Genomic DNA, 12,963 nt, shown 5'->3' with positions numbered 1-12,963 from the left:
CAAAATGTTGTTAAAAGTTGAAAAAACACTTTTGAATCATAACAACTTTTGAATCATAACTATAAAAGCACTGGATTCCTATTATTCCTATAACATTTTCCTATTGATAATAACAAAATCAGCAATGGAATTGAATGGCCTACAAACGGCAAACTCACAAGGCCTTGGCCATTTGCGTAACAAAAAACTACAAAGAAAATAACAAAATCAAATTAAGTTTTAAGTAAAGTTTACTAAATCAACGAAAAGGTTAGAATTTTATGAAATTATTGAGATTGCTCAAGCTACTTTGAAAACTGCATGTTACTTAAGGGAAAGCCACAGAACAACTCGTCGGCGAAGCTTAATTTTGCTTCGAGAGAGCATTTTCTTCTTATAAAGCTGGACAACTTGTATTTCTTATGATTTTTATAGCCATGTTTTTGCTTATGTTCCTAGATTTAGCTTCTTTTTACATGACAACATGATGTCTGGTAAGGATTCAAACCTATTACTTTGCAGTTCCCTCAGAAATGACCACTCGTCCCTCGGCGTCGTAAACTTCTTCGGTTTGCCAACTCTTGGTAAATCTTTGACTTTTCTTGTAAGGAAAAACTTTTTACACTCCACAAAAGTTCACTCATTGAGCAACCAACAAGTGATGCAATTTAACTAAACCCATTCGTGTTATTTTCGCAGAAAGCAATTTGCAAGCGCTTATCGTAACTCCGTTCTCGTTTTTTAGAACTTCCATGTCTACGTCTCAAGACCTAAAGAAATTTCATGGTTGATGTTTTTTGAATTGTTTTGAGTACTTAAAAGTCTTCAAAACATCAATTATATCTTGCGAAAATTTCATGAATACAGCTGCTGTAAATTTTTAATAAAAAATATTTTCCAAAAGGCTTTTCAAATTTGTTGCATGAAATGTCTTCAACATGTCGCAATTTGTCCCAAAATTTTTTTAGCGTAAGCATATCATTGATATTGGGAAGAAAACATACAAAAATCTTGTAATGAGGTTTCACCAAGCAAAGTGCTATGAACCCATAAATATTCCTGGCTCAACCAAGGGAATAAAATGCTATGAAATCACACAACTTACCCTAGTGTTTAGTATCTATTAAAGTTAAATCCCCAGGAGGTCAAAATACTCCAAATGATTACACAGTATCTTGTAGAAAGGGTACAAGGAAAACATGACGAGGCACAAGGAAGAGACAATCACGAATAGCAAAGGACACAAATTCAAGGCAGATTAATTAAAGGACAAATGCCCCTTGTGAAATTTTCCCTGATTGAATTTCATTTATACATAATCAAAGTATTTTTATATATATCATCAAGGGATTTAGGTCTGCTCCAGCCCTTTGTAATCACTGATCTACCAGCTTCCGATGGGCGTGAAATGCCTCGTTATGAGCTGCCGGTTCAGAACGAAACGAAGGCAAACCTCGTCTGGAAGCTCTTCCATTTGCCTTTTTGCTTTGTAAATTCCAAGCGTGGTGAAGAATATGAAGATGAACCCAGCTAATAAGCGAAGGTTACAAAATGTATTTAAAGTCATGAAGACGACATTCCATTGGGGTTTTATTCCATTTGTTGTCTATCTTGGTAAGTAGAAGCATGCATGCTTTCATTCCAACCTGACATGCACGTAATACGTTTACAAATAACCAAAAAGAGCCTGAATGTTGAAAGAAACCTTAGCTAGACGACAAGAGTAGTGCTCCTCTGACAAAGAGAAAGCTATAGTTCGCTTTGGAAAAAATAAGCTGAAATTTCAAATATACTTATGGGTTATCAAGGCTGATAATCAGAGAAGCGGATCCAGACTACATACAGCAACCTATGCAGAAGCATAAGTCAGATTTTTTACAGCATAAAAGCAAAAATGGAAACTATGAAAATCTTTAATCAATAGCTTATTTATCAAATTGGGTCCTAGATCTGCCCCTATCAATGCCAACAGCTTGCGTAAGACAGAGCATATATTTTGCTTACCAGACTGGAAAATTTGTTTCTTGTGCCGATCCTGACTGGAAACTTTGTCGTGTCTGCGCAATACATGGCCCACGCACTCAAATTTTCCATCTGCGCACTTTTGCATATTGGCAGCGCAAAGTCCCTATTTGATTATTTATATTATTAACAATACAAATTTCTTAAAAGTGTGTGATTTCAGGCACGCAGCCATGCAGTCAGGCACATGAACTTCCCTGCGTAAGTAACAAAGTTTCCTGTCTGGGCACGGATAAGTTAATTTTTGAAAATTTGCGACTGCACACCTTAAATCATGCACACTTAAAATTTGAAATGATAATGTGAAATGTTATCAAATGGGAACTTGAGACATGCAGATGGAAAATTTGAGTGCGCTGGCAATATATTGCAGGTCTGCCACAAAGATTCTATCACGTTGTGAATCACAGTGGCACAATGGAGGACATGATTACATTTGACAGTGGTCACTACACAGTTTCCAGTCTGTTGCATTGGTACAGGCAACCAATAGAAATCAGAGTTGGCCTGTGCAATTGTTTACAGTAGACCTATGCAATTGTTTGTTGTAACCAATGAAATGGAAGTTGAAAATCGCTGCTTCACCCTTGCCTAGGAAGTTCTAGCTAAGTAAAGCATGAAGCAGCAACCAGGTAGAGTTGTGGTATTTCAGCTGCACTGAGAATGCGGTTGCCCTAGTTCAAATCCTGTAGGACCTCATTCTGGCAGTATTTGGATTTTTTTCTTTTAGCTGCAAGTAAATTCAGCTTTCTATCTCTTTGTGGATTGGTTCCATTGATTTCCTTTATGGAACCCCTTATTAGATAGATATCAATGACACTGATGTTATTCAGAAAAATCTGGGTGTTTCCCACAAAAAATGGCATGGCTTCTCTTTCTGACAACCTTTGAAATTCAGGCTGGATCCGTGCCTGAATCGGGTGTGTAAGTGTTTTGTTTTGTATTTGGCATGATAAGGCCAGTGCCCAGAATCTAAATTCAAATTTGTGGATAACAGTAACAGTAGATAGCAGCAAATCTATTTTAGTACTCTGCTGTAAGTGATGCTCATACATTTGATTTGGTATTATTAGATTATAGTATCATTTCAAATCACTGACAAAATAATTTGTTTATTTTTAGGTCTAAGTAAAGGTGGTGACCCAGGTATGCCAGAGCCAAATCTTCTGAGGTAAGGAAGTAAATATTATCCGTAAGAACTCATGATTAAAGATTCACATCTTTGATTAAACATCAAATCTAAATATATCTTTATCAAAGCTGGTATTGCTTAGACTCTTGCATTCACAAAAGACCTAAACACCAATTCAACTCATGGCCTATTTTTGGAAATTTCTCCATACCTCATTGTATGAGGTTTTAAGCTCAGATTTGGTTTATCACCATAATTTTAGGCCTGATACAATTTTTCATATAACATACAATGATAACAGAGCCTAAAAACTTGTAAACTACTTTATAATCTTTTGAAGGATTTCTAAACACTGGCCAGTCCTTCCGTGTCTTTCCCATAATTTTAATTCAAGGATTCAAGCATGGGTTCTTTTGCAATTTATCTTTATTTGCTTTTTTATCTTATTTTATTGATTTTTTTTGTTTACTGATATGAATCATTGTGTTTTTTCATTGTAGCTTGTTGTGGGCATGAGGCTGCTTCGTCTCAGAAGTAAGAAATCTTGGACAGTTGCAGTGTCATCCTTTTATTTACATAGAACGCTATGGTGAACTTAAATGAAATAAATACAGTAAGCTTTTGCATGGTTTGAGGTTTAATATTAAGAAGCAAGAAAGTTAAAGGATTCATCAGTTTGTTCAACATAAATGCTCTGTATTCTTTCTGATTAATTGGATGTTATCCTAATATCATCAAGTGGCATATTTCATTGTAAAAAAGTGTCATGTTTTCTTATTTGCCTCTATTCATGGCCAAACTTTCATGATGTAAGTGTGTTATTCCATATCAAGTTTACCCAAAAAACCTAGTTTTCACAATGACTATCAGGGATTTTCATTACAATTTACATCAATGAAGATTATGATAAAAAGAGCTTGCATGCTTAATTTACAAACAGTTGTCAGTCCAGTAACATGCAAGACTAGAGAGAAATGTACACATGAACATTGCTCAATGTTGAATATAGACTGGTTCCTTTTTAAGGAAGACCAACATTGTGTTTGAAAATAATTATTGAGAAGGAATGTCATAAAGTTGATGTGAACTTTAAGGATGTGAATGACTTAGTGAAGCGGAGAAGATGCATTAAGGCATGGAAGGAAACCCCTAGATAAAAGCAAAGTCCTGACTATGACAAATGGTGGTTATGGTGATATGAAACTAATTCTAGGATGCCCAACAATTGAAACTATAAACTATAAAATTCCTATTTTAAAATAAAGAGTCCAAAAGTATTTATTATTTTAATTTTCTTTGGAAAAGATAGCATTCTTTGGATTTTGATATGCATGGGTTTTCATCGTGAAGATCTGCATTTTATTCTTCCAAAAATGCTCAACTTCAAAACAATAAGGCAATTTCAAGTTCTGAAAAAAGAAACCAACTAAGAAACTTTTAGTATTAAAACACCAGGAAGTCAAATTAAGAAACTTTCAGAACTCAGTGTTGATCCAAGTTTCTAATAAAATAAACACATGTAGTAATGTATCAGCCTAACGGTTTGGTTTTGTTTCTCCATTTAGGCAAAAATTAGCTTCAAGATATTTGCAGAAAACTTAAGACCTCATTTGATATTTTGCAGCTTAATGTTTTCCTTTTAAGCATGACTCAAAATGTTGAAATCTCTAAGAGGACATTATTTTCATGTGAAAAAAGGATAAACCTGATATCTTACAAAAAATGCAAATCTATACTTCTGCGAAAAACAAATTATAAAGGAAACAATTTTTGATCTTAAAATTTAGTCAGAATATTGTCATTTTTAGTAAGGTTAAACTTGAAATTTAGCCATAAGACATCGTGATGTTTTCTACTTGGATAAAAATTATGGTCATATTCAAAATAGCCGCGAAAGGAATTTTGAATGTTTTCAAAGGCCGTAGAAAGCTTGTAAGTGCGATTTGCAATCAAGTCGCTTATGTTTGATGCTCGCATAAGATTAAAAATAACTACAATATATTGAATCTAATGAATCTATAACCTGGCCAACTTTATTTTTTTCCAGGAACTGCTATTGCCTTTAAAAATGACTCAGATTTTTACGAAAACTGTCTTAAAATTATAAAAGACAATATGTTTCACACTAAAATGCCTTGAAAAATGAGTCAAAATTTAATGAAAATATTAGCAAAAGAAAATGTGGTTTAAACGTTCATAGATTGCTGAATGTTTTGGGACTATTGTGTAACAGTATCAAAGGAAAAGACTAAAGACTTTTTCCAAAGATTTCGTTTTTTTGTACGATGGGATCGTTGTATTTATAATTTTTCAAAATACTTCTTGCCATTCTTTACTCTATCTCTAACTTTAAAAGTCACATATTAAAAGTCACTTTCTGAACCTTGTTTATACCCTTTCATTTCTTTCTTGTTACATTTGGGGTCTGCTGAAACGCGCTCGTTTAGCGACTTAGCTAATTGTTTTTGACGTCATAAATAAACGCATGAAGACTTATGTGTGGACGCAGGTGAATGAAAACCATCAACGAAAGAAACGCAGCATCGATAGCATGAATGAGAAGAACAGAATTGAAGACGACAATACAGAAATTGATCAGGTCAGGAATGAATGCCGGAGTTTTATCAGCAGAACACCTGGTCAACACAGGGTATGTCCCCTAGAGCAACCAATTGATATCACGCTTCACTCTGACGCCATTTTATTCTCCCGATCGCCCAATTGCAAACTAGGGAATTCGGACATGTCGTTTTAACTCAAGTATCCCTTACCGTTCCTCAAAGTTAGTTTGGTACATGATGTTGGTAAGAGAGAAACTTTAGCAATATAACTTGGCATTGAACAAAATATAAGGAATACTAACAACGCAATAACTATTTCCTGCACACGTTACAGCACAAAGAAATTTATTGCTCACTTTTTTCATGGAATATTATTTCTACTTTATATCAATAAGATTCTTCAATTTCAGAGGGTCAGTGCTGTTATTGATCGAAAAGTATGGCAAGTGGATACCTTGCGACTTACCGATACATTGGAGTCTTCTGAAGTAAAAAGGGTCATAAAGAATGAAACAGAAAAAGAAAGAAAACGAAAAATGTCAGCCCCGTATGGTGCATCAGTTGAAATAACAGACATGCAGTTTCATGAAAGATGCCGAAGACTGTCAAATGTTCACGAAGATTTGTTCAAGCTCTTTTCCATTCACAATGCATGTACTTTTCCTTCAAGTTTCATTTTCTCGTTTTCACCTTTTCCGATTCATATTGAGTATGAAATCTTCTGTAGTTAGGATAATGACTTAACATTAGTCGCCACCTAGGTGAATGATGCTGTGTAATTTGTATGAGCAAAGGAGAAATATGCGTGTTTTGAGCCTGTACTCGACCGTGCCCCCAAAGACGCTCCTAAAGAGATGTTTTTCGACAGTGGAATTTCTTTCGTCACACATAATAACACAAATGAATTGGCTTGCCTTGTGAGGTGAACCATTCTTGCTTCTCAAATCCCTAAGAATTTTTCACTAATTTATGCAAAATGGTGACTTTGTAAAAATAAATTTGCTTCAATTTTCAGAATACTTGCATAATATTCAGAGACACTTTTTTGAGCGGCATATTCCACTTGAACAACCAAGAAAAAACTCTTCGGGTTTTTTTTAATTCAAACTGAAGAACATAACATGTTTAGATTATTGAAGCATGTTTTGTTGATCCGGGAAGATTCAAGGGGTGCTTAGAGGTTTCCTAGCAAAATATTTTAGACTTGAGAGCATACCATCATAGAACATCTTATGAACTCAACTCATTTTTTTGTAATGTTCTATCACCTAATTAGTGTTGTAGACTTGGCAAGATTTGAAATGATTCTCAAATTTGCTTTTATGTTTCTGCATCTCGCTCCTATAGGCCGTAGTCCAGCGAAAATTTGAGCAGCAGAGGTTGGTTACAGAAGTTAATAAGCAGCTTGTTCTTGAAGAACTACAACAAAAATCGGCACAGAAGGCGGTAAAATATGCTGTAGAAATCGAAAGAGAACGCAGAATTAAAATTCTTCAAGAGATGGCTCAAGGGAAAAGCGACAATGCACTTGAAATTGCTGATATGAATGCTCGTCTGTCAAAAGTTCATATTGAACTTAAGGATGCTTTTAGATACATTTGGGTAAGCATGTTGCTAGTCACGTTATAGAAGGAATTATTGATAAGTCCTTTTATCATGTGGAGTTTCATTTTACCTAAACCTGAGACGGTGTTTTCTTAGCATTTACCTGCATCTCTTCCTCTGTTTCTTGCTGTTTCTATGCAAATAATTACCTTGTTTATATGTTATCAACGATATAAGATAGAAACATATGTCATACCTTACTTGTAACACTATAATGTTTACAATCCAATTCACAATACTACATCCTTCCACAATATCATTCACAATACTACATCTTTTACTTTATTATAAATCATTGAAAAAATTTCATATATCTCTTCACCTTGGGGAAATATTACCCTTGAAAGGATAAAATATCTTTTTCAGATCTTTTTCAGTTTCATGAAGCTGTGTCTGTATGCCTGATGCTCCGGCTGTGTTAACAAAATTATTGTTTACGTGGCTCTACTCAGCTATCGAATATCAATTATCCATAGGAAGAGCACCATTGAAGTTATAATTTAATTTATTTAATTAGCAATATCTGTAGTTTTTTTAACAAAGTACATTTGTAAAATTAAATAACTGATTGGGATTTGTGGATAAATATTATGAAGATGAAATGATAATTGGCACTGACAGCCAATGTTAGAAGAATAAAAAGTATTTTAAAAAAGATCTCTTTCTCGTGTCACAACCGAGGTTTTGCAGGGTTTTTGTGTCTCCTTTATTGATTAACACTTTACTTAAGTTATAAATTTAGCAACAATTTCAGTGCTACATTAAATACAATGTAACATTAATTGTTACATTGGTAAATACATTAATTGTAACAAAGGGCTAATATCTATGCAGGAAAAAGAAGGAAAGAAGGAACAGGAGAGGTTGAGAAAAGCCTCGGAGGCTAAGAGGGAGGTGATAAAAGTTGCTTCCGTGGCTCAACAGAGCTCAAAATTGGAAGACATTGAGAAGATAAGAGATAAAGAGGTAGAATCTTTGCAAACTACTGAACAATTCCGAAGGATTGTTCAAGACAAGCTTAAAGATATACAAGAAGAGTTAGCTTCAATATTTGGTATATTCAAGGTAAGTATATACACAGCAGTGGTGTAGTGCTATTAAAATAACAAGGGGGGCTCTTGCTCAAAATGTTGCGAAAACAATAGCAAAAGTAAAAATTTGCCAATCTTTGGCATCAACGAGGGTGCTCAGCCCCCCTGAGCCCACCTAGCACTACACCCCCTGGTGCATAGTTTGGTATGTAAAAATTTTTCTTCGCATAATTTTGCCTCGTGTGTACATAGAAAAGCTATATATTTTCTACGCTAGTTATCAAATCTTTGACACGGTTTGCAGTCCTTCTTTCTAATTGTAACTTCTTCTGGCCTGTTTAAAAATATCAAAAGTATTATTTTGTCCTTTTAGGCAGCTTGCTAATTCCTTTTTTGCTGTTAGATGATTGTAACGAAAATAAACACTGAATAAACGATGCTAGGAACGACAGGGATACATGGGTTGGGTTCTAAAGGCTTTGGGCTAGAGGATGAGAGCTAGAGGCTGGGGGCTAGAGGCATGATGAAGCAACCCTCTAATCAGTTGCCTTATCATTTCTATTTCCTTCTTAAAAAAGTTTTAAAACTGAAGCAACAGACGTGCTGCTCCTCCCACAGGAACCCCCAAGCCTTCATGGGTTCCGTTACAGCGAACACTTCATAAATATACCCTGTAATGGTGACTTGAGTTGACATGTTTCGTTTCTAAATTGTCACAGGTAGAGGTTAAACTTTATGTCAAGCTTGATTACTCTTGTAGGAAAGAATGAAACTGAGAGTGGTACAAGACAAAGAAATAGATACAAAATTTCAAGATGAAGATGAAAGTGTCAAAGAGTCTATGAAGTCCTAAAGTCATAAGAAGAATATTTTTGTCAGCTATGACGAACACATTTTTAAGATGAAAAAACTCAAAAATCGTTTACGAACCATCTCTTGAAACCCTTTGACAAGAACAAACGTATTCCCTGTACTAATAAATACAAAATTGGTATTAAAAAATTAAACAATTGTCAAATATATGCCATTCAGTGTCATTTATTGAGTATGTTTTTAGACTTTTTAACTAAAGAGTTAATGACGCCGTGGTGTTTTATACGCACAGCTTCCAAAATTGGGCCTTTCAAAATTTTATTCTTTTAGGGAAAATACAAACACCTGAACTATTTTCTTCTCCTTTTAGTTAAATGATATTCTTAGATTTGTTCTCAATCAAAAATGTTGTGATAATTTTCTAAACTACTAAGGGCGTTAAAAACATAGCCTTTAAATATCTTGAAAGCAAAGGCTCGCTAATTCAATAGCGTGCCTCTCTCTATACGAGAAATTCTTCCATCCTTAAATGCCATTCTTGCAACACAAGCATGTATGAATTGCCTCGAAAGGACCACTAGAACGCTCAAGTGTGCTTAAAAGTATGTTCAAATCAGAATTGTGTTCAAAGTGGAAAGCCTCAAAATCTGGTTTTGTCACAAAAGCTACAGTCTTATATCACAGTGCTTATATCTTAGTGAAGAAAACGTCATGTTTAAGAATAACCAATGGTTCGTTGAAAGCCAAAAGCTCTCATTTATTTTTAGAAGCGCGTTTTAAAGCAGCATGTTATCGAATTTTAAAAACCGTTGACCTCAAGTGAAGTTCGTTCGAGAAATGTATAATCCGCAGTCTTTGCATAAGGCTAGCTAAAATACTTGATCTATGAAACCAGCAACTGGTTCCTTGAAAGTATTCCAGAAACTTTGGATTTTATAATCTTGCGAATTGCAGGTATATAACAGAGTAGAATTATAATAATAATAATTAATTAATTTACAGTAGGCGTTTTTTACAGTAGTAGCTAAAACGATAAGCTAACTAAAGCCTACTAATTACAGGAATAAGAATTGAAATATAGCACATGATGTGTTCATCTGATAGAACCATATAATTAATTGAGACAATGGAAGTTTATTCTGTTGTAGCATCCGTCAAATGAGGTTGTAGCGAAACAGAGGCGCATGGTGTAAGTCTAGCATGAACTTGGGGGAGTAGTGGAGGGGTGTAGGGGGGCGTAGCATCCCCAATATTTCACGAATTCGTCGGTAAATATTCAGTCTGTCTACAAAATCCTTAGTTTGTTTATAAAATTATCTATCAGTAGAAGAAATAGCACCTAAATTCCTCTCGATATATGTCTTCGTCGGTAAATTTTCCTATTGATGATTCTCCATCCCCCTTGTCTGGAAGATCAAGCGACGCCACTGAATGAACTTTCATGTTGGCAGTCCTTCGCAACGACTTGCCTTTTTGCATGCTTTCTGAATGTCACTTGCTGAATAGATGGGTTCGTGACAAAATTTTGTAAAGGCAATATTCCTTAACGAATCATCCATGAAAAATCAGTGTGCATATCTGTTTTACGGTGCTCAATGTAATACCCAAAACTCTACTCCAAGGCTTTTAAAATTATTGGTTTCAGTAGTTCTGTGTTTCATATTAAATGTGATCACGAGGAAACAGGCAGAGAGCACACAATAATCAAACAAATAAATAAACACAAAAAAGTTAAAGATAGCTAGTATTTTGCCCTGGCATGCAACAGAGTGAACCTTTGGGATTCAACAGAGTGAGCCTTTTATTTTTTTACACTCTTTTTTTATAAGAATACTATACAATTTCTCAAGCCTCTATATTCCTAAGAACATTTCTTTTCGAGCCTGAATTCTTATTCTTTTTAAAACTGATACGGTTTAGGGTGACAACAATAAAAACCACGCTTGTTGTAAAGGAGACATGTCAGTTCTGCAATTCCCTGTTATGCGTACCAAAACAGGCCACTGCTGAAAAATGAAACACGAAAATTTGAGCTGAGGCTGAGCAATATTCGTATGATATTATAGTAGGTTGTATGCCTCTGAGCCTGAATATTCTCATTTGTTTAACAACATAAAAACCGTGTAATGAAGCAGAATCTATGTTGAAGTCAGCACCCAAGGAATAGGCTGATAAGAATTCAGCTTTACCTAGGCTTTCCTGTCAGACTACGATTTGGAGAAAGTGGCAGAAAATGGAGAAGGTTTGGAGGAGAAAAATCCTCCTTACAATTAATCTGATACCTTTACCCAAAAAGGAAGACAAGAAAATGTCGCTCAAACACACTCTGACACATACACGGCGCTTGTTCCACCACTCAGAATACTTAATTTCCGTCACTGCTTTTGACCAGAGAAAGCAAAAGTTTGGGCAGAATTATTCTCCGTTTCATTAAAGGTGGCTGACATCAGGAGGCTTCACTGCATTAGATACGATACGTCATGTACAATGATATAGAATTGAATTTATACAAGAAAAATCTATATTTACAACATCGTTGCTCAACATAAAACGATTAAAACAAGGATACGTTGGATGAAGGGCAAGGGAGCTACAGATCTGTTTAGGCTACTTTGTCAAAACCTTTCTGAAATTGCCGCCTGTCAGAATTTGTTTGAAATTTCTATCTTTAGTAAATCCCTCAATATAACTTATTTCCCAAGGCACCCTTTCATAAAAACTGAGTATTAAGGTATTTCAGAGTTTCTGTACTTTTGCAATGTCTCAGAAATTTACTGGCACAAACATTCTTTATATGAAATTTGAATTTTCTTTCCATTTTGAATTACGCATGACAATCTCGCTAAACCAACCTAGAATCAATACTCGTAGTTTTGATCAATTCGCTACTTAAATCAATTATCTCAACCTGAACAGGTTTGAGATCGTAAGTCTACAATCCATGCCAAAACTATCGGAATGCTAGAGGAAGCCTAAATTATTCTTGTAATGCTTCGGTTAATAAATCAACTTTCTTTTTTCAACATGTCAATCTCAACAAGCCTGACGGAACACAGAATTCCGTCAAAATATCGCAGAGTCCCTGCTGTTGTGGTTTTAGAAGAGACACTTTTATTTTAAAGGTGTTAATCACAATGCTTGATTGAACACCATTTCTATGACTGAACGTACTATTTCAATACCATTGTTCTTTGAGTTGTTTTTGTACTTGGATGTTTAAAGTTTGATATGGAAAACGTGTAGTAAACAGTTTTCTTTTTGTTCTTATATGTCTGTTGAGGCGAAAAACACAACACCTGCTCCATGGTCCAATGCCAGGGGATTCTGCTACACGAAAACTCTTCTTCTACACGCGAAACTAAACACGTGAACTAGCTTAAGTGAACAATAAGTAACATCGTTATAAATAACTTAAGAGTATTGTAATATATCTAGTTGTAATACACCAATAAAGATACTTTTTTTGCTTTAGTGCTCTGCCCAATACTCGAATGAAAATATCAACAACCAATTCTGCTGAAACACTCTTCATAATTAATAGAATCTTCAGCAAATGCTTTCGTCACTTAGAACGTTTCATTTCAGCTGAATGAATGTTTATACGTTACAAATTCTTCTCGGCATGAATTTATTAATCGATTCATGAATTTATGAATCTTAGATGTATATGTGTAGCAACCGAGCTTGGTCTCAGAATCTCAAAAACCAAATGCTTTTCTGGTTTGCAGCAATCACCTGGCCCTTCCAATCATACTTTTTACAGCTCTTGAGTTAAGAAATATCTACTGTCGCCTGCCATTTATGCATATCTTTTTCTACA

General features: G+C 34.9%; 1 protein-coding gene across 1 annotated transcript; it reads left to right on the top strand.

The window, feature by feature from the left end:
* Window positions 1-1,425: 1,425 nt before the first annotated feature.
* On the top strand, window positions 1,426-12,887 carry LOC135682841 (uncharacterized). The gene is made up of 7 exons (XM_065197912.2): window positions 1,426-1,593; window positions 3,124-3,172; window positions 3,634-5,783; window positions 6,105-6,344; window positions 7,042-7,296; window positions 8,134-8,364; window positions 9,091-12,887. The coding sequence occupies exons 3-7, from the start codon at window positions 5,619-5,621 to the stop codon at window positions 9,181-9,183; spliced, it is 984 nt and encodes a 327-aa protein (XP_065053984.2). The 5' UTR covers window positions 1,426-1,593; window positions 3,124-3,172; window positions 3,634-5,618; the 3' UTR covers window positions 9,184-12,887.
* The last annotated feature ends 76 nt before the right edge of the window (window positions 12,888-12,963 follow it).

This window comes from Rhopilema esculentum, chromosome 16, assembly GCF_057945365.1.
Source record: "Rhopilema esculentum isolate cy_ngs chromosome 16, ASM5794536v1, whole genome shotgun sequence".
NCBI lineage: Eukaryota > Metazoa > Cnidaria > Scyphozoa > Rhizostomeae > Rhizostomatidae > Rhopilema > Rhopilema esculentum.
This window is presented reverse-complemented; position numbering and strand designations above follow the sequence as displayed.